Source organism: Podarcis filfolensis (assembly GCF_964270895.1).
Source record: "Podarcis filfolensis genome assembly, chromosome: 13".
NCBI lineage: Eukaryota > Metazoa > Chordata > Lepidosauria > Squamata > Lacertidae > Podarcis > Podarcis filfolensis.
Genome location: NC_139615.1, coordinates 6366968 through 6387713, shown reverse-complemented (window position 1 = coordinate 6387713; position 20746 = coordinate 6366968). Strand labels below are relative to the sequence as shown.

The 20746-nt window shown below is 48.7% G+C and overlaps 1 protein-coding gene across 2 annotated transcripts; it reads right to left on the bottom strand.

The window, feature by feature from the left end:
- Positions 1–64: 64 nt before the first annotated feature.
- On the bottom strand, positions 65–19072 carry LOC310746933 (dehydrogenase/reductase SDR family member 4-like). Of its 2 annotated transcripts, XM_083581195.1 has the most exons (9): positions 18940–19072; positions 18547–18721; positions 16291–16468; positions 14181–14282; positions 12578–12648; positions 11307–11358; positions 9378–9512; positions 8511–8566; positions 65–1472 (listed from the first exon to the last, which is right to left on the bottom strand). In XM_083581195.1, exons 2-9 carry the CDS (start codon positions 18678–18680, stop codon positions 1358–1360), a joined length of 843 nt encoding a protein of 280 aa, XP_083437321.1. In that variant the 5' UTR covers positions 18681–18721; positions 18940–19072; the 3' UTR covers positions 65–1357. The 2 variants fall into 2 exon arrangements, with proteins under 2 accessions (XP_083437321.1, XP_083437320.1); XM_083581194.1 differs by lacking the exon at positions 18940–19072 and having other exon boundaries at positions 18547–18906.
- Between the last annotated feature and the right edge of the window lie 1674 nt (positions 19073–20746).

Genomic DNA, 20746 nt, shown 5'->3' with positions numbered 1-20746 from the left:
GCTGAGAACCCCTTCCTTGGGGGGCTGGGGTTCCCCCGCACAAACAGAGGCGCCCACAAAAGGATTCAGTCAGAGACACACCTTTATTGTGAAAGTCGACATAAAAATAAGGCACACTGGGAAGCGAACAGGCGGGAAATCGCCACTGGAGCCACAGACCTGACCCTTCCCTCGCAAAAGACTTCCTGCGCCCCGATACTTTTCTGCAAAAGTGACCCCTAAAATCCATAATACACGCACACAGACACCTCTCCCAGTTCTCGAGATTTTTGTTCTTCCAGAAGGGCGCCCCAGTTACACAGGGAAGCATTTGTAGGCTGTAAGGCCCGGTTTTGCCAACCTGGGCCCCTCCATATGCTTTTGGACTACAACTCCCATCAGCCCCAGCCAGCAGAGGCTGATGGGAGTTGTAGTCCAAAAACATCTGGAGAGCCCAGGTTGGCAAAGACTGCTTTGGGTCATTCCCCATCCCAATGGGAACTGTGCTACCTGATGAACTTCATAGGGATCAGTGTTTCCCAAACTTGGGTCTCCAGCTGTTTTTGGACTACAACTCCCATCATCCCTAGTTAGAAGGAACAGTGGTCAGGGATGGTGGGAATTGTAGCCCCAAAATACCTGGAGACCCAAGTTTGAGAAACACTGATCTAGATGATACCAAAACTTCTTCCAACAAACCTGGACCAGGGATGGACTGTATCCCTATAACTCCCTTTAATTTGTTTTAATTCAATTTAATTTGTTTTAATTCATTTAAATCATTGTGAACCACCCTGGGACCTTAGGGTGAAGGGTGGGTAATAAACCAATCATAATTACCACCATCATACCGTATTTTTCACTCTATAAGACGCACTAGACCGCACCTAGTTTTTGGAGGAGGAAAACAAGAAAAAAAATATTCTGAATCTCAGAAGCCAGAACAGCAAGAGGGATAGCTGCGCAGTGAAAGCAGCAATCCCTCTTGCTGTTCTGGCTTCTGTGATAGCTGTGCAGCCTGCATTCGCTCCATAAGACGCACACACATTTCCCCTTACTTTTTAGGAGGGTAAAAGTGAGTCTTATAGAGCAAAAAATACGGTATTTTTAAAAAACACAATCTCAAATGAGACCCAGAGATCAATTTCCCCCTTGCCACCTTCCCATTTACTGGGAGGGACGTCTGTGTCTCACCCTGTCACCTCCCCTCTGGGGGAGCAACTGTGCCCCCCACTTCCAGTAGCCAAGCACCCCCTCCCCCCTCAGTCAACACCCCCACATTTTTATTCCTGGGGTGCATAGTGGGCAATGCAAAACCATCCATCTGGTCGTTCACATGGCTGAGTAGGAAGGTAGGCCGGACCCCCCCCCCATCCCATTAGAGACGGGATGGGGCCCCCCCAGCCACCACCACGGTCTCCCCTGTGATGTAGTCAGCGTCTGGGGAACAGAGGAAGGAGACTATGCCAGAGCAGTCCGTCGGCTCTCCCATCCTAAGGAAGAGAGGGAGGAAAGAGAAACAGTCCGGTTAGCGGCCATTCCTGGAGGAAGTTAGGCAAAGAAAGGATGGGGCTTAGTTGGAGGGACATGAAATGAGCATGCAGGATCAGGCCAGGGGCCCATCTAGTCCTGCATTCTGTTCTCACAGTGCCCAACCTGATGCCTTTTAGGACGCCTGCAACCCGGACCTGAGCGCAGCAGTACTCTGCTCACATGAGATTCCCCAGTGAGTGGTTTTCTGTGGCCTCCTGACAGCGGAGGCAGAATATAGCCATTGTCCAAGGGCAGGGCCGGGGAAAAGGAGGTGGCTGAGCCCGGTGGGGAAAGGAGATGAGGCCGAGGAACTGGAGGCAGGAGGAGGAAAGGTGAATCTAGGTAAGAGGAAGAAGATGGTGCCAACAAGGCCTGTGGGTAACCAACCCCTAATCCAGGCCTGGATTTCTTTGCTGTTCAACCCAGAACGACCGAGGCTGCAGCTGACAGATCACTCTAAAGTCTTGGGATGCTTGGATGTTCCTCGTTCCATTTCATTATCATTCTGTAAGTTTCTGCATCACCACCACTGCTCTGCTCTGCTCTGCCTTCCTGCGTAACCTGGAGAATTTCCAGAAGCAATTCCACAATTGCCACATGTGCAATTTTCTGCAGTTGTCAGTTTGCTTCTTTTCTCTCCCCCTCTTTTTTTTTTTTTTAATTAGGCAACTAAAGCGCCTGAGAACCCTGATGCAATAACGATGCTTGCTTTTTGCGCACTGTTTAAACCAATGCGCAAATGCGCTGGGGCACGTTTGTGGGGGGAGGCAGGAAGCACGCATGTGCACATGCGCAGTGGACCAAGCAGAACACAGAAATAAAATTTTAAAAATGAAAGCATAGTAAGATTGCTAAGTACTCCACGCGCACAGTCAGGTTATTCTAAATCCTCAAGGCCTGAGGAAACATTTTAGTTGTGAGCGGAATGAAGTTTGTAATCCCAGCCCATGGGGTTCCCAATTAATTTATTTATTACATTTGAATCCCATATCCAAACAGCTCAAGGCAGCATACATGGTTCTTCTCCCCCTCCCCATTTTATCCTCACAACAACCCTGCGAGGTAGGTTAGGCTGAGAGGGAATAACTGGCCTAAGATCACCCAGTGAGTTTAATTATTTGAACCAGCAGCCACGAAATTAAAAGACGCCTGCTTCTTGGCAGAAAAGCAATGACAAACCTAGACAGCATCTTAAAAAGTAGAGACATCACCTTGCGGACAAAGGTCCGTATAGTTAAAGCTATGGTTTTCCCAGTAGTGATGTATGGAAGTGAGAGCTGGACCATAAAGAAGGCTGATCGCCGAAGAATGGATGCTTTTGAATTCTGGTGCTGGAGGAGACTCTTGAGAGTCCCATGGACTGCAAGAAGATCAAACCTCTCCATTCTGAAGGAAATCAGCCCTGAGTGCTCACTGGAAGGACAGAACCTGAAGCTGAGGCTCCAAGACTTTGGCCACCTCATGAGAAGAGAAGACTCCCTGGAAAAGACCCTGATGTTGGGAAAGATGGAGGGCACAAGGAGAAGGGGACGACGGAGGACGAGATGGTTGGTCAGTGTTCTCGAAGCTACCAGCATGAGTTTGACCAAGCTGCGGGAGGCAGTGGAAGACAGAAGTGCCTGGCATGCTCTGGTCCATGGGGTCACGAAGAGCTGGCCACAACTAAACGACTAAACAACAACTCCCAGGTGCTAGTCAGACACTAAGCAGGAGAGAGAACTCCTGCTGTTCAGGGTGCTGTGATCTTTAATTCAAAATGTTATGTCTTTCGCACCTGGACCTGCATGGGTTCAAGTCAAGGGGAAAAACTGAGGCCACATTTGGGCCTTTTTAGTTTGTTTAAAGGTATGTCAGGCTGGTGGGGAGGGGAGATGACAGACGTGTATAAAAATTATGCACGGTTTGGAGAAAGTGGATAGAGAAATGTTTTTCTCCCTCACTCATAATACTAGAATTCGCGACCATCCAACGTAGCTGAATATTGCTAGCTTCACAGCCAGGCAAAAGGAATTACTTTTTCACACAATGAACAGTTAAACTTTGAAATTTTGCCCCCTGCCCGCAAGAGGTGGCGACGGCCACCCATTTGAATAGCTAATAAAGAGGATTAGACAAAATTCATTACCCGCGGCCCTGTGGGATATCTTCAGGAGAAGAAAAGACTAAGGAGTAAACCCTACACAAATCTGGAATGAAGTTCCTAAGGGGGTTGGATGGCGCCTTGTAACTCTCCTTCCGGCAACTCCTGCAACCAGGCTGCTGCCAAACATATTGCTCTGCTTTATTTTGGACCACATCAGTCAGGCTGAGAGGGGGGATCTTGTTGTCTGGCAGCCCAGGACCCCCAGACACACCACCCAGGCCTGCGCCCCAGAGAGGCCATTTTGGTTGCTGCTAACACAGCAGAAACCATGCTGGAGGCAGCAGTTACAAGTTGCGGGTCTCTGCAGCCACAGCGGGTGTTGCGATTTCCCAGTGATTCGACTCTGCCCACGGAGGCACACTCCATTCTTTCGAGACAGATGGATGCAAAAAATGAGACAAATTCATGGGGAGAATAAGGCGATCAACGGCTACCAACCAGAATGGCTAGGCTCCACCACACGTTTGGAGGCAAAAAGAGCCAGTGTGGTGTAGTGGTTAAGAGCGGTGGACTCGTAATCTGGTGAACCGGGTTCGATTCTCCGCTCCTCCACATGCAGCTGCTGGGTGACCTTGGGCTAGTCACACTTCTCTGAAGTCTCTCAGCCTCACTCACCTCACAGTTTGTTGTGAGGGAGGAAGGGAAAGGAGGTTAGCCGCTTTGAGACTCCTTAGGGTAGTGATAAAGCAGGATATCAAATCCAAATTTTTCAATAGCGCCCATCGCTGAAAATTGCAAGTGGGGAGATTGTCGGGGCACTCACATCCTGCTAGCAAGTTTCCCCAGGGGCATCAGACTGGCCACTGTGAGATCAGGGGCAAGGTGGGCCCTTGGCCTGATCCAGCTACAGAGATCTCCTGCTCTTCTTCGAGAAGCCTCAAATCTGCCTGCCCATTCTAGAGTCCGCCGGGTGGCCGTCGGCTCCCTGATGAATTTGCCTGGGCGACAGCACCACCTATAGGGTCAAACTCCTGGCTCTTGACCTGCAACCCCATTCCCTGGCCCTCGACTCCTGCCTCTCACACCACAGTTGCCAACACCGAGAGCCCATACGAGGAAGGGGCACCTCTCCCCATATGACCCTGACCCTGGAATTATCCTCCGAGGTCCTTCTTTAAAACCATATGTGGCCTAGGACCCACATACCTATGGGACCACCTCTCCTGGTATGCCCTGCGGAGGACCCTTATGTTTCCTTGCCCTTACGATTTTGATTTATGGGCTACTTTTAAAATGAGGCTGCATTTTAATCTGTATTTTAAATTGGTTTCTTTCTATTATGTTTTTATTCTAATTTTACTGGTCTTAGCTGCCCTGAGCCTGGCTCTGGCTGGGGAGGGCGGGGTATAAATAAAATTTATTATTTATTATTATTATTCTTTGCGTGCCTCCTGTGAGAGGTCTGGAGGGCAGCAACGCGTGAACGGGCTTTTTCTGCGGCGGCTCCCTGCTTGTGGGATGCTCTCCCCCGGAACGCCTGCCTGGCACCTTCCTTACATACCTTGACTTTTCTCCCAGATCTTTGTTTAAATAGCCAATCTATGGCCTTTCAAACCTTGCAGGGTGTTTAAAAAAAACAAAAAAAACCTGCTGCTTCTTACGTCATGTACCTTTTGTGTTTTTATATTGTAAACTGCCCTTTGATACTCAGATGACAGGTGGTATAGATATTTAATAAATAAATGGCCTGCAGGTTGCGCCAGGACTCAGGCCTAGCTAGAGCTGCTTAACCCACCCGGTGGGACACCGTGGAGCCTTATTCCACATCCATCGTGCTCAACGTTGTCTACTCTAGGCGGCAGCAGCTCTCCAAGGGTTGGGAGGAGGGGGTAGGCAAGAGGGCTGGACCGTGTGCTCCAGAACAGGGGCTCTCTTCAAGCATAATTGTAGTGTGTTCGTGTTGGGGTTCTTTTTGTGGGTGGGTAGGGTGGAGTTCCGCTGGTGGCGTTGTGGGTTAAACCACAGAGGCCTAGGACTTGCCGACCAGAAGGTCGGCGGTTCGAATCCCCGCGATGGGGTGAGCTCCCGTTGCTCAGTCCCTGCTCCTGCCAACCTAGCAGTTCAAAAGCACGTCAGAAGTGCAAGTAGATAAGTAGGTACCGCTCCGGCGGGAAGGTAAACGGCGTTTCCGTGCGCTGCTCTGGTTCGCCAGAAGCGGCTTAGTCCTGCTGGCCACATGACCCGGAAGCTCCCTCGGCCAATAAAGTGAGATGAGCGCCGCAACCGCAGAGTCGGCCACAACTGGACCCTTTACCTAGGGTGGAGTTCATTGCTGTGGAGGAAAGGGTTAAACCTCCACACCCCATGCACTGTGACACCCCCCCACACACCAGTAACCGCCCGGCCCCCCCAATTCCACGTTGCAATTAGGCTTGCAAAAAACTGGTTTTTGTAGGAGACTTTCCCCCAAAAAAACCTAATGGCTCCGAGTTTGCAGCAGGCGGGTTTCTGTGATACTCGCAGAGAGTGCAGCTGGGGAAAGGAGGGAAGGTTTAAACCTCCTCTGCCGAACTGTGCTCTGCGTGAAAATCATCCCCGCCACCCACTTCCAGGCATTTATAGCCTTTTTTCCAGCCTTTACTGCTGTGGGTTTGGGGTGGTGGCAGGAAGCGAGTGAATCCGTGCGTCTGGGGAGGGGCTGTAGTTTGGCAGCAGAGCACCCCCCCCCGCCCTGCTCTGAACACAAATCAAGGTTTTTAGGCTTATCGTAAGCTGGTTAAATAATAATAAAGATCCCAGAATGTATTAACATTTTGTCACTCGCTTTCATACCGAACTTCCAGATAGGGCTGGGAATGAATGTTCCCGGACTGAAATTCAGGAGAGCAGCTGCCAGCCAGAGTTGACAATACTGAGATAGGTGGACCCCGATAGGTCTGACTCAGGATGAGGTGGTTTTGGATGTACAGCACATTGTGCATGCAGCAGTGTGCTATGTGCACCCGAGTGCGCCAGCTGGGGCCCCATCCGCGGTAGGCCCCGGAAGGCTCTCCACAAAAGAATGTGGCTCTCAGTTTGAGAATGGTTCCCCAACTCTGCCCCTAAAAAAACGCCGAACGGCTCAGGACTGCAATACCTCAAGGATCGCCTCTCCCCATATAAACTGACCCAGACTCTTGTGTTCATCTTCTGAGGCCCTTCTTCATGTGGCTCCTCCGTGAGAGGTCTAGAGGGCAGCAATACAGTGGTACCTCGGGTTAAGTACTTAATTCGCTCCCGAGGTCCATACTTAACCTGAAACTGTTCTTAACCTGAAGCACCACTTTAGCTAATGGGGCCTCCTGCTGCTGCTGCGCCGCCGGAGCACGGTTTCTGTTCTCATCCTGAAGCAAAGTTCTTAACCTGAAGCACTATTTCTGGGTTAGCGGAGTCTGTAACCTGAAGCGTATGTCACCTGAAGTGTATGTAACCCGAGGTACCACTGTACAAGAACGGGCCTTCTCTGTGGTGGCTCCCCGCTTGTGAGATGCTCTCCCCAGGGAGGTTCGCCTCGTGCCTTCATTATACACCTTTATGTGCCAGGCAAAAGAACCATTCCTCTTCAACCATGCTTTTGGCTGTTTAATATTCTACAGGCTTTTAAATGAGTTTGTGGGAGGTTGGGTTTTGTTGCTTTTGATTATTTACTAGTGCTTTTATCTTGGGTTTTGTTTTTGTTTTTAAATCATCTGAACCTCCCCAAGATCTTTTGATGAAGAGTGCCATATAAACCCAATAAATAAATAAAAATAGAGAGGCACCAGCAACCAGAAGTGAGACTTTTTGCACACAGATCAGACCCCCTCTGACACAGCTAAGACCCATTCCTCAGATGCATTCCACTAGAGAAAAAGGTAAAAGATAAAGGTAAAGGACCCAAGGATGGTTATGTCCAGTCAAAGGCGACTATGGGGTTGCGGCACTGGTCTTCCTTTCAGGCCGAGGCAGCTGGCGTTTGTCCACAGACAGCTTTCCGGGTCGTGTGGCCAGCATGACTAAACTGCTAATGGCGAATGGAGGACCGCGACAAGTGCCAGACTGCATGGAAACACTGTTTACCTTTCCGCCACAGTGGTACCTATTTATCTGCTTGCACTGGTGTGCTTTTGAACTGCTAGGTTGGCAGGAGCTGGGACAGAGCAATGGGAGCTCACCCCGTTGTGGGGATTCGAACTGCCGATCTTCTGTTCAGCAAGCCCAAGAGGCTCAGTGGTTTAGACCACAGCGCCACCTGCAGAACTCCTAGAAAAAGAGTGGGGAATGGTATCTCCCCAGCAGCCCAGCCCCTCTGCATCCTGCCCTACTGGAGAACCAGATCTGAGAAGGGGCCGCAGCCACCCACCTGGCCCAGCCCCCTCCTTTAACCTGCCCACAAATGATGTTGCATATGTCAAGTGGGTGGGGCCAAAAATGGTTCACCACCCCTGTGGTTAGAAGGCAGGCTCCAGAGAGACAACGGCTTGGATGGGCTTGTGCCCAACATTAGTGGGTGGGCGAGGGGCTTATTTTAAAGAAGAAGAGTTTGGATTTGAGATCCCGCCTTTCACTCCCTTTAAGGAGTCTCAAAGCAGCTAACATTCTCCTTTCCCTTCCTCCCCCACAACAAGCACTCTGTGAGGTGAGTGGGGCTGAGAGACTTCAAAGAAGTGTGACTGGCCCAAGGTCACCCAGCAGCTGCATGTGGAGGAGCGGAGACGCGAACCCGGTTCCCCAGATTACGAGTCCACCGCTCTTAACCACTACACCACACTGGCTCTCAGGGCCCAGTGGCCAATTCAAGTGATGTAGTAGAGTCCCCTCAGATTCCGTTTGTGGTCCATAGCTGGCCCACAGACCTGCTGACCGGTGGGGTGATTGTTTGTGTAGTGAACGTTACCTCCGTATCCTCATGGTGTCCATCAAATTGTCCCCCATGGTTTTGTCTTGCCAGAGCTGGAAAGAGAAGATGCACAGTCAGTTTGCCTCTATGATAAAACCAATATCCTGAATTCGTGCCTGTAGGTGAAGACATTTTTAAAAAACCAAAACAAAACCCCCAGCCCAATTACAGATTTCAACTTCTGTTGACTTTGGGTTGGATTCAGACAGACAGCACCGTATATGTGTCTGTCTTCATGGGTGTCCAAGTCCAGCCCGAATTCAACGAGGCTCGCTCCCAGTTTTAAGTGTGTATAAGATCAGAGCTGCAGTTAGTTACACCTCGCTCCCATTGAAATCTATGCCGTCAGAGGGTAGGGTGCAAGTGAAACACTTAAAAAAATAATACATTATAGAACAAAATAAATAAAAAAACCAGAAAATTAAAACAGACAGAAGGGGCAGATAAAGAATCCCATTAAAACCCCCAAGAAACAGGAATATCTTGTCAGGTGGAATGAAGTGGAACAGACCTCTTCACCTCGGTCTTTGACACTTGATCTGTTTTCAGAACCCACCCTATTCCTGCGATTGTGATCTGTTCTGACTGCTTTACATTTTTAACTGTTGCAACCCAGCCGGGGAACAGCTGATGAGCAGCTGGTAATAAATGTAGTAAGAATCATAATTTTTCCAGGCAGGGAGTTCCAAAAGCTGCTCACTGAAACACGAGGTAGCTCTCTCTCTCTCCCCCCGCCCCCCATGCCCTAGCCAGGGGAGGCACGCATGCACACTGCAACATGGGTTCCGTGATGGCGGAAGAAAGGCAGGGGATAAATAAATAAACACAGGAGGCACCTCTGTCCTCAGCTTCCCCGATACTCACAGCTGAGCTGAACTTGGTGCGGATCAGGCCGGGGGCCAGTGCGTTAATGCGGATGTTTCTGGGGCCGAGTTCGGAAGCCAGGGTGTGTGTGAGGCCCAGGAGTGCTGTCTTGCTGACGTTGTAGGGGCCCAGGCCCTAAGAGGAGGAAGAGATTTCAGGGGGCTGACAGGACCGTCCCCCTAAGGCTGAAGAAATACAACTTGTGCCGTAAATAATGACTGTGTAACCCGTACAGCACATAGGCAACAATTATTCATACAATTAATATTCTTGTTCAAAAACGATTTTTCACCATTTATCAGGTTTGTGAGAATAAGACTACTACTGACGAAGTGCCATGAAAACTTATAAGCTATCTAAAATAAAGTGAACTTGCAGTGTCAGATTTTACTTTACAACTTCTTGACTCAATTTTTGTTTTTTTCTTGTTTTTTTGGTAAGTTCAAGAAGAAAAGGTAGGTAAGTTCAATGTTCCCAGTAGCTGAAAAGTACAGATGAAAGACAGAGTGCCAGCGTCCCCCTAAGGCAGCATTCTTCAACCATGGGCACCCAGATGTTGTTGCACCACAACTTCTGTCCTCTTCCTTAGGGAAGGGATGTAGGCCATCAATGTGGACGGCTTTCAAAATTCAGGGAGGCCATCAGTGTTTACTAGCAATAGCTTCAGCTTGGAAGAGCCGTTCCTGAGTTGGAACCAGTTGCAGGGAATGGCAAGAGTGGATGGCGTTGGTGAACTGATGTCCTGCTTGCATTTTATAATATATAATTTTTATTAAATTTTCTGCCTTACAATTTAAAGTATTCATTTATACATCCTTAAGATACCAGTGACTTCCCTTCCTCTCTTTCCATGGTTCATTTTACATATCATAAATTCCTGCATATTTTACAGAAACTATACCATTCAGTTTTCCATTCTTACAACCATCATAACTAACTTACACTGTTGAAGTTATCTTAATGCTGCCGGTGTTTTCAGCTGTACACAGTCATTTCCCATATATTCAATAAATGTTTTCCAATCTTCTCTAAACGTATGTTCTTCTTGTTCTCTTATACTATATGTTAAGTATGCAAACTGTGGATATTCTGTCAACTTAAGTTGCCATTCTTCTTTTGATGGGACCTCACTCGTTTTACATTTTTGGGCTAACAAAACACGGGCCACAGTAGTGGCATACATAACCTTTTTGGACACCCGGGAATTTCAGCAGAAAGGACTCTGTCTGGTTTTTTGGGGGAAAAGTACTTTTAAACATTTTTTTCAATTCGTTATGAATCATTTCCCGGTACTCTTTTACCCTTTTACAAGTCCACCACATATGAAAAAACGTTCCCTCAACCTCTTTGCATCTCCAGCGCTTATCTTATTCGGTCTTATACAGTGGTACCTCGGGTTAAGTACTTAATTCGTTCCAGAGGTCCGTACTTAACCTGAAATTGTTCTTAACCTGAAGCACCACTTTAGCTAATGGGGCCTCCTGCTGCTGCCACGCCGCCAGAGCCCGATTTCTGTTCTCATCCTGAAGCAAAGTTCTTAACCTGAAGCACTATTTCTGGGTTAGCGGAGTCTGTAACCTGAAGCATATGTAACCCGAGGTACCACTGTGCATCTTAACAAGCCTACTCGGAGTTAAACACCATCTGTAAATAATTTTCAGGTACTTCTCCTTCAAAGAACAAGATGCTGTAAACTTCAAGTCACTTTCCCAGAGTTTCCCCCAGAGGTTAAAATCTATATTGTGACCTATTTCCTATTGGGGCATCTGGTTGGTTACTGTGAGAATAGGACGCCGGACTACATGGGCCGCTGGCCTGATCCAGGAGCTGGGATCTTCTTATGTTCTTACTACAGGAAGGGATGGGGAAGTTCTAGACCCAGAAGGGCAAGGACAACATTGGCAGAGGAATGGAAAACAGTTGACTCACCGGAAACGGGGAATAAGCAGCGATAGAGGAGACGATAACGATGGAGCCGCCTCTGTAAGAAAAAAGCAGGTTAACAAGAGCGAATGAGGATGGAGGCTGAGAGGAGTCATGATGGGGACCACGTAAGGTGAGGTGGACATCTGAAAGGAAAATTCGGCTGCAGAAGTGAGCCCTGAGGAAGGGTGAAGGTGTCAGGACCAGGGAGACGGGTGGAGTTCACCTCAGAAAAGTTGCTTGTGGTTCAAGTGTTGGCCATGCCTCAGTAAGTCTTGGGTTCAAATCTCCACTCCGCCATGTTACTCACTGAGTGCTTTGGGGTCTATTGTCACCTGAGAAAATGGATGATGGTTACTGAACCCACAGAGGGACTGAAAACGTCTCAAACAAGGGTGCTGGCCATGAGGTCTAGCAACATGGCCTCAACTCTATACCAGATAAAGGGCTACCAAGTCCCTCCCCCTCGAAATTCCACAGATGTGCTCCGTAGTTCCCCCCAAATGTCAGTGGCCAAGCCACTGAATGGCTTCTGGCCCACCTTTATGAAAGGCGACCTTCTCCGCAAGTCCCATGTCAGGAGTGCATGCAGGAGCCGGGCCCTGTGACCAGTAGGGTTTCGCAGGACTGGGGCCTTCCTAAGTTTGTTCTGGAGAGGCAAGGCGCGACCGCACAGGTGAGGCCACTTGGTAACTCACTGCACCTGATGGCAAGAGCTGGGAAGGGATATAAGGTTAGCATTTCCCTTCAGCTCTTTGCCACAGCAACTCGTTTCCCGCCTTGCTGCATTTAGCTTCATGCTTCCTGATCCTCGGACCTCGGCTCCTTGACTCCTTGCTTCTCGACCCTCGGACCCTTGACTTCGTGACTCCCTGCTTCCTGACCCTCGGACCCCTGGCTTCTGGACTCTCGTTCCTGCTCCCACCCCGCCATCTTGTCCCCGGTCCCGACGTCCTCAGCCGGGACTTGGAACGCCTGTAGACCGGACCGTGACATCCCACAGGTCAACAGAACAGAGGGTGGGTGGACACAGGAAGGGCTACAGAAGTGGTAAGTTTCACAATGAGGACCAGAAACTTGAAGCAGACATGAAGTGTGACACGGAGCGTGACAAGCTCACCACAGAACAGGTGGACTTGCAAGGAGATCTTCGTGGTTATCTGCTTGATTGGCGACCAGAATATAGACAATAATTTTATCATTGCCACAGAACAATCCTTGCCCAACCACCAAGTTGCCTCTTCCACAGCACGCAAGCACAATAATCCGGGACTCACCCCCTTTTCTCCATGTGAGGTACGACCAGTTTGATCAGCAGGGCTGCGGCCTTCACGTTGATGTCGAAAATCTAATTGAAGATAAAAGAAAGGAGGAAAAGGCTTTTCAAAACCCGTCACTTGCAAACCTCTCCCACCCACTGCCTAATCACTTTCCCCCTTCATTGTTTTCGTGTAATTTATATATCGCTTGACTGTAAAACAACAACAACAAAACCCTCAAAGCAGGTTTACAGGAAGCTAAAGGCAATAAAATCAAGAAAAATTCACAACCATACTTCAAACACCCACCCACCCTGCTCTCTGAAACAAGGAGCTGAGAGAGGCCTTCTCTCCCTGAGCAGGAGGAGTGAACTGGCCATCCAGTCCCCCGCAGGGAAGTGGTGTAGCAGGATTTATTTATGTATTTATTATTATTGGACGCGGGTGGCGCTGTGGGTTAAACCAGAGCCTAGGACTTGCCGATCAGAAGGTCGGCGGTTCGAATCCCCGTGATGGGGTGAGCTCCCGTTGCTTGGTCCCTGCTCCTGCCAACCTAGCAGTTCAAAAGCACGTCAAAGTGCAAGTAGATAAATAGGTACTGCTCCGGCGGGAAGGTAAACTGTCAGCATCGCCCTTGAGCCTCATCCACTTCAACCCCGACTGGGCTAGGCGAGCTGGGGTAGCACTTCCAGAGACCACCTTCTGCACAGGAACAGGTCAAAGTGCTGTGGACTCACAGCTTAGTGCTGTGAGCACCGGATTCACTCCCACAAGAAGACAGTCGTCGCACAGCAGAGTATAGCAGAGCATAAAAGACTCAGAGAGCAGCTCTGTAGAATATCTTCTTTATTCTATCTACAACTATAATATACAACTATATACAGAGCTATATGAGGTCTAAGCAAAATGAATGCTGAACTGCACTGAGTGCCTGCAGCTGCTCTTAGCAGCAACCTTATCTATACACACAATCTCTAACACTCAGTCTCTCTCTCTCTGACACACTGACTGACTGACTGATGTTAGGCTGGAGCGGAATAAGTAGAGAGCAGAACACCGCCCCTCCTCTCTGGAAAATCACCAGACATATCAGCAGATTCTTGGATATGGGAGGGGTGAAATCTCCTCATAAACGGCGTTTCTGTGTGCTGCTCTGGTTTGCCAGAAGTGGCTTAGTCATGCTGGCCACAGGACCCGGAAGCTGTACGCCGGCTCCCTCGGCCAATAAAGCGAGATGAACGCCGCAACCCCAGAGTCGGCCACGACTGGACCTAATGGTCTGGCGTCCCTTTACCTTTATTATTATCATTAGCATTATCATTACACACAGCTTTGCCCTCCACGGTACTCAAAGCACATAGCTCTCCTCCCCATTTCACCCTCACAGCAGCCCTGCAAAGTCGGCTTAAGCTGAGAGCGAGTGTGATTGGATGGGACCCGACATGAGGCAGCTTCCTGCATCCCAGCCTTAATTCGAGCAACACTGTATTTCCCAGAAGCCTCTGCTCTACGCCAACTGGGCCGCTTCACCCTACTGGCAGAGCTCGTGCCCCTTTCTTGCCCTGAGAGTCTCATCCTCAGCACCTCAGTCCTTTCCCTCCGCCTGCCCCGAACCCCTTACCTTGTCCCAGACTTCTTCTGTGGCGTCCAGAGTGGAGCCAAAAAAGGGATTCACTGCCGCATTGGAGACCAATATGTCAATTCCTCCATGGCGCTCCAGGGCCTGCAGCACAAGGCACAGAATGAGCAATGCAAACACGCTACAAATATAATAACAATAACAATTATTATTATTATTATTATTATTATTATTTATACCCCGCCCATCTGGCTGGGTTTCTCCAGCCACTCTGGGCAGCTTCCAATGGAATATTAAAATACAATAACCTATTAAACATCAAAAGCTTCCCTAAACAGTGAATCTCTGTTTAAAAACCAGGCCCTTCACAGAACATCAGGAGAGCCTGGCCTCTGGGCTCAGGCCAAAGGGAGGGGGCGCCTTCTAGTCACAGAACCATAGAATTATAGCGTTGGGACCCCCAAAGGTCATCCAGCCCAACCCCCTGCCATGCACCCGGTCTTCACAGTGGCCAACCAGATGTTGGCTGAAGGAGACCTTGAGGTGGCAGTTTTTAGGATGTTTTTAAGTGTTTTCAGTTTTGTTTTTGAAAAAATGTTTTATTATGAATGTGTTTCCTTCGGAAGGAAAGGTGGGCTATAAGCTGAATACATGTAAATAAACCAATGTTAATAATAAACGCAACACCCCGCTTCGCAGCACCCCACCCCTCAACAAACATTTCAATCCTATGGGATGCAAATTTGACACAAAGCTGCCCTGTTTGTAATGCAATGAAATTTCTCCTTGCCTGGGAGCAAGCAGAAGCCGAAAAACAGGTCTAGCTACAGATAACTTGGGATAGGAGTTGTTGGGAAAGGCATGCGCACAAAAGCATGTGGCAAAAAAAATCCTGGAAGCTGTAGTTTACCACCTCCAGACCACTAGAATTCCCAGCGCCCTCAACAAACTACAGTTCCCAGGATTCTTTGGGAGAAGTCCCATGCTTCAAATGAGTTTTATTAAATGTACAATGCGTATGCTGTCAGAGGGCACAGCTACCTCGCCCTGAATCCGAAACCAAAGAGTCTTTTATCAGTGCCAGCCAAATCAGGGATACACCATTCCTGGAAATCTACAGGTCTCCTGTTTCCTCAATACTTGGGAGACGAGAGCCAGCAATTCCCCTTTAAAGAGAGACTTGTATTGTCCAACTCCTCTTGAGAGTTGGATAGGATCGAAGTAGGAGCTCCACCCGCAGCAGAGAGAAAGGCCATTTGCTCTCTTGAAATCAGAGCAGAGGTGAATTTGAGGATAGCATAAAATAATAATAATAATAATAATAAAATAATTTATTATTTATACCTCGCCCATCTGGCTGGGCTTCCCCAGCCACCCTGGACGGCTTCCAACAAAATATTAAAATACCATAATACATTAGCTTAAAATAAACTTGACCCTCTTTGGTTGGGGAACGGGGGAGAAGAGGAACAGAAAAGGGAGTGTGTAGGGCAGGCTCAGCCCCAGAGATTTTGGTGCCCGAGGTCGGTGGGTGGGTGGGAAAACCCACACAGCTTTCGACTAATGAAGGTGCAATCTTCCAGAATGTTCTCCTGCGCAAGCCTCGGCTTCTCTGGGCCAACATGGTCAGGCTGCCTCTGTGCAAGACCTACAAAATGGCTGCCTGGAGGATTCTGGGAGTTTTCTAGGCTTGCAGCCATTATCTTTGCCGTCACCCATCTGGAGGGCACCCAAGAGTCTTGGGGTGGCACGTTGCAGGAGAAGATGGGTGGTGGGCTAGCTCTCTTTCAAGGAAGGGCGTCCGCCATTACTGGTCATCCTATGAAGGGACCCCGGAGGGTGGGTTCAAAACCCACCATTCTCATTCTGAGGTGGGCCACCATAAACAAGAAAATAGGCTGCATCCATGCCATTAATTGAAATCATACTACTTTTAAGCAGTCGTGGCTTCCCCCAGAGAATCCTGGGAACTGAAAGGTGCTGAGAATTGCTAAGAGACCCCAATTTCCCTCAGAGAACTACAATTCCCAGAGAAATGATTGCTAAACCACGGTAGCTCCATGAGGGGAACTACAGTTCCCAGGATTCCTTGGGGGGAAATCATACAGAGATTTAAATATGTTCTCCCCCTCAAGACAGCCTTGGCTCTCACCGCGTTGATAAGGCGTTGTCTGTCTTCGGCTTTCCCCACATGGCACACCAACCCCGACACGCTCAGGTTCTCCGTCTGCAACTCAGCGACAGCCCGGTCGACGTTGGCTTGTTTACGGCTGCTCACAACCACATGGGCGCCATCTTGGGCCAGGCGGCGGGCAATTGCTAAGCCAATTCTGTCAAGAATGCAAAAGTTTATTGAGGAAATAAAGGAGGCGGAGGGGGGGGACTGTCTCCCCAGAAAAGGAGCTGGGAACCTAAGCCTACACTGGTTTTCAGCACGAAGCTGGATATATTTATTACTGCTGTTTATATAGTACAGTAATGCTTTGGTTTACAATCATAATCCGCTCCAGAGATCCGGCTGTAAACCCAAACAGGTTGTAACCCAAGGCGCGCTTTCGCCAATGGGGCCTCCAAAAAAAAAAAAAATTAAAATGGGTTGTAACCCCCCAAAAATGGTTGTAATCCAAAAAAAAGGGACACACACTTCAGGGTTTCACATGGTTGTGATCCAAAATGGTTGTGATCCAAAAGGGTTGCAAACCAAGGTATCACTGTACTATTGATGTGCACAACACTTGGAGAAACAGCCTAGGTCCCTGCCCTGAGGAGATTACAATTGATACAGTGGTACCTCGGGTTAAGAACTTAATTTGTTCCAGAGGTCTGTTTTTAACCTGAAGCACCACTTTAGCTAATGGGGACTCCTGCTGCCACCGCGCCACTGGCGCGCAATTTCTATTCTTATCCTGAAGCAAAGTTCTTAACCTGAGGCACTATTTCTGGGTTAGCAGAGGCTGTAACCTAAAGCGTCTGTAACCCGAGGCACCACTGTAGTTCAACATGGTGTGTGTGTGTGTGTCTGCAATTCATAGGAAGGGAAGAGAAACAATGCCAGTCCTAGATAGTTTGGTGTTCCATGTATAGGAGCCAGCTAGATTGGCAGTTGAATCTTACAGATAGCTCAGTTGGCAGAGCATGAGACTCTTAATTCCACGGTCGTGGGTTTGAACCCCACATTGGGCAAGATTCCTGAAATGCAGGGGGTTGGACTAGATGACCGTCGGGGTCCCTTCCAACTCTATGATTCTATTTTAGGGCCTGTTCACACCATACACTGAAAGTGCTGTGATACTACGTTAAACTCCCAAAGAATCTTGGGAGCTGTAGTTTGTTAAGGGTGCCAAGCGCTGTTAGGTGACCCCAACTCCCTGCACAAAGCTACAGTTTCTGGAGTGGTTTAAAAATGTTCCCTCTAATTACGTAGTTAATCATTGAGAGCTGGTTGTAATTTAGTGGCCAACAGCCTAATCCTGTGAATGTTTACTCAGAAGGAAGCTCCATTATATTCAACAGGGTTTATCACTGGTTAATTGCTGAAAGCTCTTGGGTCAAATCTCAGCTTGGTCATTAACGTTCAACCCATGGGCTGTGTACGCACCATAGATCTGAACCCCCCCCCCCGCCCCCCAAATCCTGGGAATTGTAGTTTACCACTCACAGAGCTACAGTTCCCAGCATCCTTAAACCAGTTTCAGGGATCGGGGGTGGTGTGTCTTGACCAAAACTGATACAATTGTGCCCAAAATGAGCACCAGTGACGGCACTACTTCTCTGCCACCTGAGGCAGTGGTCTCAACCTGCCTAATGCCTGGGCCGGTTCCGACAGGGATTCTTGGTGTGTGCATGCACACACGCTTTAAATGCATGGTGCGTTTGCAGTCATGATCTTAAGAGACACGATCCAGGCAATTTTCAGGGGAAATAGCTGCTCATCTTTTCAGGAAAGGACTCTTAATGGAAGGTGCAAAACTTTGTTCATTGAAAACACACGATTAAAACAAAAATGCTAAGCGTTCTGATCTTTAGAAGCAGAGCTGGATACGGCTTTTAGGAAACACGACCTTAAAGACTTTCAATCTGATGCTTTGGAGGGTTTTAAAAATCTCCGTTAAAACTCGGGCGGGTTCCCGTTCAGCAACAATAAAAACACACACTTATCCCTTCAGCACAGCGGCAAGAATCCTCTTTTTGTCTCCTCTTCAAAACCGATCCCGAGGGCTTAACGCGACTCGGAGATCAGCCGTGAAGACTTTCCCTTCCGTCAATTCTACCGCCAGCGAAAGATGCGCCGGGGCAAGAGTGCCACTGAGAGCGCGCAGAGTGCTTCTGCCTCGCCGGCACCCAGTTCCCCCCTGCAAAAAAAAAGCAACTGCTTCCAGAAAAGGAGCCGAGCCCCAGCGGAGCTTACCCCTCGGTGGAGGCGGTCACCAAGGCCACCTTGTCGGCGAGGGTCCCCCGCGCCTTGGCCCCGGTGCTGTTCATCCTCAGGAAGCGACCGAGCGCTTGCTTGGGCTGCGCGGAGCTGGCGAGGGCGCGCAACATCCTGGCCTCGCGTGGGTCCCGCCTCCCGTGGACTCTGGCTCCTGCAAGAAGTCCAAAGTGGCGAGGGTCCAAATCCAGCCTCCTCGCCTCTCCTCCTCCTTCCCTAACTTAGCACCGCCTGCATTGCAACAGATCCGTTTGCGTTTGCATTGCATTGCATTGCAACATTGGGCTCTTGCCCAAATCAGGGCTCAAATCTGCCCTTTGCTCGCTTTCCTTTGCAACAAAGGATCGTCGCCCCGCCCCCCAAACTCCTCACCTGAGATCCTCTACCCGCGTGGAGAGAAACAGGAAGGGGAGCGCCCCGTTAAGCACCCGAGGGCGGCTAAGAAGTGGGAAGACTTTTCCTATTAAAGCACTTTCGCTTTAAATGGGGAGCGCGCGCGATCGCCCCCTGGCGGCCGACAGCCGCGGCCGGGCCCGAGGGGAGCGGCGAAGGAGGGGGGAACGAGAGGAGGCCTTCCTAGCACCGCGATAACTCAGCGGGTGGGGCTCCCCGAAGCGGGAGGAGGGTACTGGCGCGTCTCTGAAAGAGTCTCTGCTCACATCGGCTTCCCTGTAATTCGGGAAGGGAAGGGGAATTTTTTTTTGCATCCTGCAATTTTTTTTAATTGTATACTGCCTTTCTATGTTATTGTAAACAAGGAGGTTTTACTAGCTGAAGAAACAACGACATAGACAGCAAAGATCACACACGTAATAGCAATCTGATCCAATACAAAAAAAGTCACAGTAACTTTAAAAGTGAGAGATTTTACTTTCTTGGGCTCCATGATCACTGCAGGTGGTGACAGCAGTCACGAAATTAAAAGACGCCTGCTTCTTGGGAGAAAGGCGATGACAAACCTAGACAGCATCTTAAAAAGCAGAGACATCACCTTGCCAACAAAGGTCCGTATAGTTAAAGCTATGGTTTTCCCAGTAGTGATGTATGGAAGCGAGAGCTGGACCATAAAGAAGGCTGATCGCCGAAGAATGGATGCTTTTGAATTATGGTGCTGGAGGAGACTCTTGAGAGTCCCATGGACTGCAAGAAGATCAAACCTCTCCATTCTGAAGGAAGTCAGCCCTGAGTGCTCACTGGAAGGACAGATCCTGAAGCTGAGGCTCCAAGACTTTGGCCACATCATGACCATGAGAAGAGAAGACTCCCTGGAAAAGACCCTGATGTTGGGAAAGATTGAGGGCACAAGGAGAAAGGGACGACGGAGGACGAGATGGTTGGACAGTGTTCTCGAAGCTACCAACATGAGTTTGACCAAACTGCAGGAGGCAGTGGAAGACAGGAGTGCCTGGCATGCTCTGGTCCAGGGGGTCACGAAGAGTCGGACACGACTAAACGACTCAACAACAACAACAACAACTTTAAAATAAACAACTTGCAGCAAATTAAGCAATGTTCGATAACCCATTAGAAAATAATAGTAAACAGTAAAATTAAATATCAGCAAGTAATAATTAAACAGTTTACACTTATCAGTTACAATATAGAATCACTAAACTATAATCAATGAAAATAACGGCAAGTTACAATGCATAAAATACCACGAAACATACAAAACCATCTTGTTTATTTAGCCCCCCCAACTAAATAAATAATTGTGCTGTGCAAAACCAGCTGTGAAACAGAGTGTTGGCAATCTAAAAATCTGGCTTCTAAAGTGAGCAGTTTAAAAAATGTCAGTAAGGCACTTAAGCAGTTAAGTAATAATAATTAAAAGCAGATCTAAGTAGATACTTATTTGAGGGTCTTGATGCTGAGACCTGAGATAAAACACAATTTTTCCCCCTTGGGGAGAAGCTGCCTTGTGCATCTCTGGATGAGTTGCTGCTCTGGTTCTTCTAGTCCTGTGGAACAACCCCATTATTGGCACACGGAGAAAAACAGGCATGTCGGGTGCTATCTGAGCAGTTCTGTGTCTAACTCTCACTCTTTCTTACATAAAAATGGGAGAAGAACCCAAAACCAAAGGTCTACTGTATCTAATCCCACCAACCTGAGATGCTTATTGAAAAGCCACAGATGGTAGGGTTGCCATATTTCCAAAAGTGAAAATCTGGACAAA

Coding starts and splice junctions, on each gene's coding strand:
- LOC310746933 (XM_083581195.1), bottom strand. CDS start 18,680: ATGTTGCGCGCCCTCGCCAGCTCCGCGCAGCCCAAGCAAGCGCTCGGT. Junction 14,283..16,290: donor GACAACGCCTTATCAACGCG/GTGAGAGCCAAG, acceptor CTTGTGCTGCAG/GCCCTGGAGCGCCATGGAGG. Junction 9,513..11,306: donor CTGCTTATTCCCCGTTTCCG/GTGAGTCAACTG, acceptor TCCTCCTCTTAG/GGCCTGGGCCCCTACAACGT.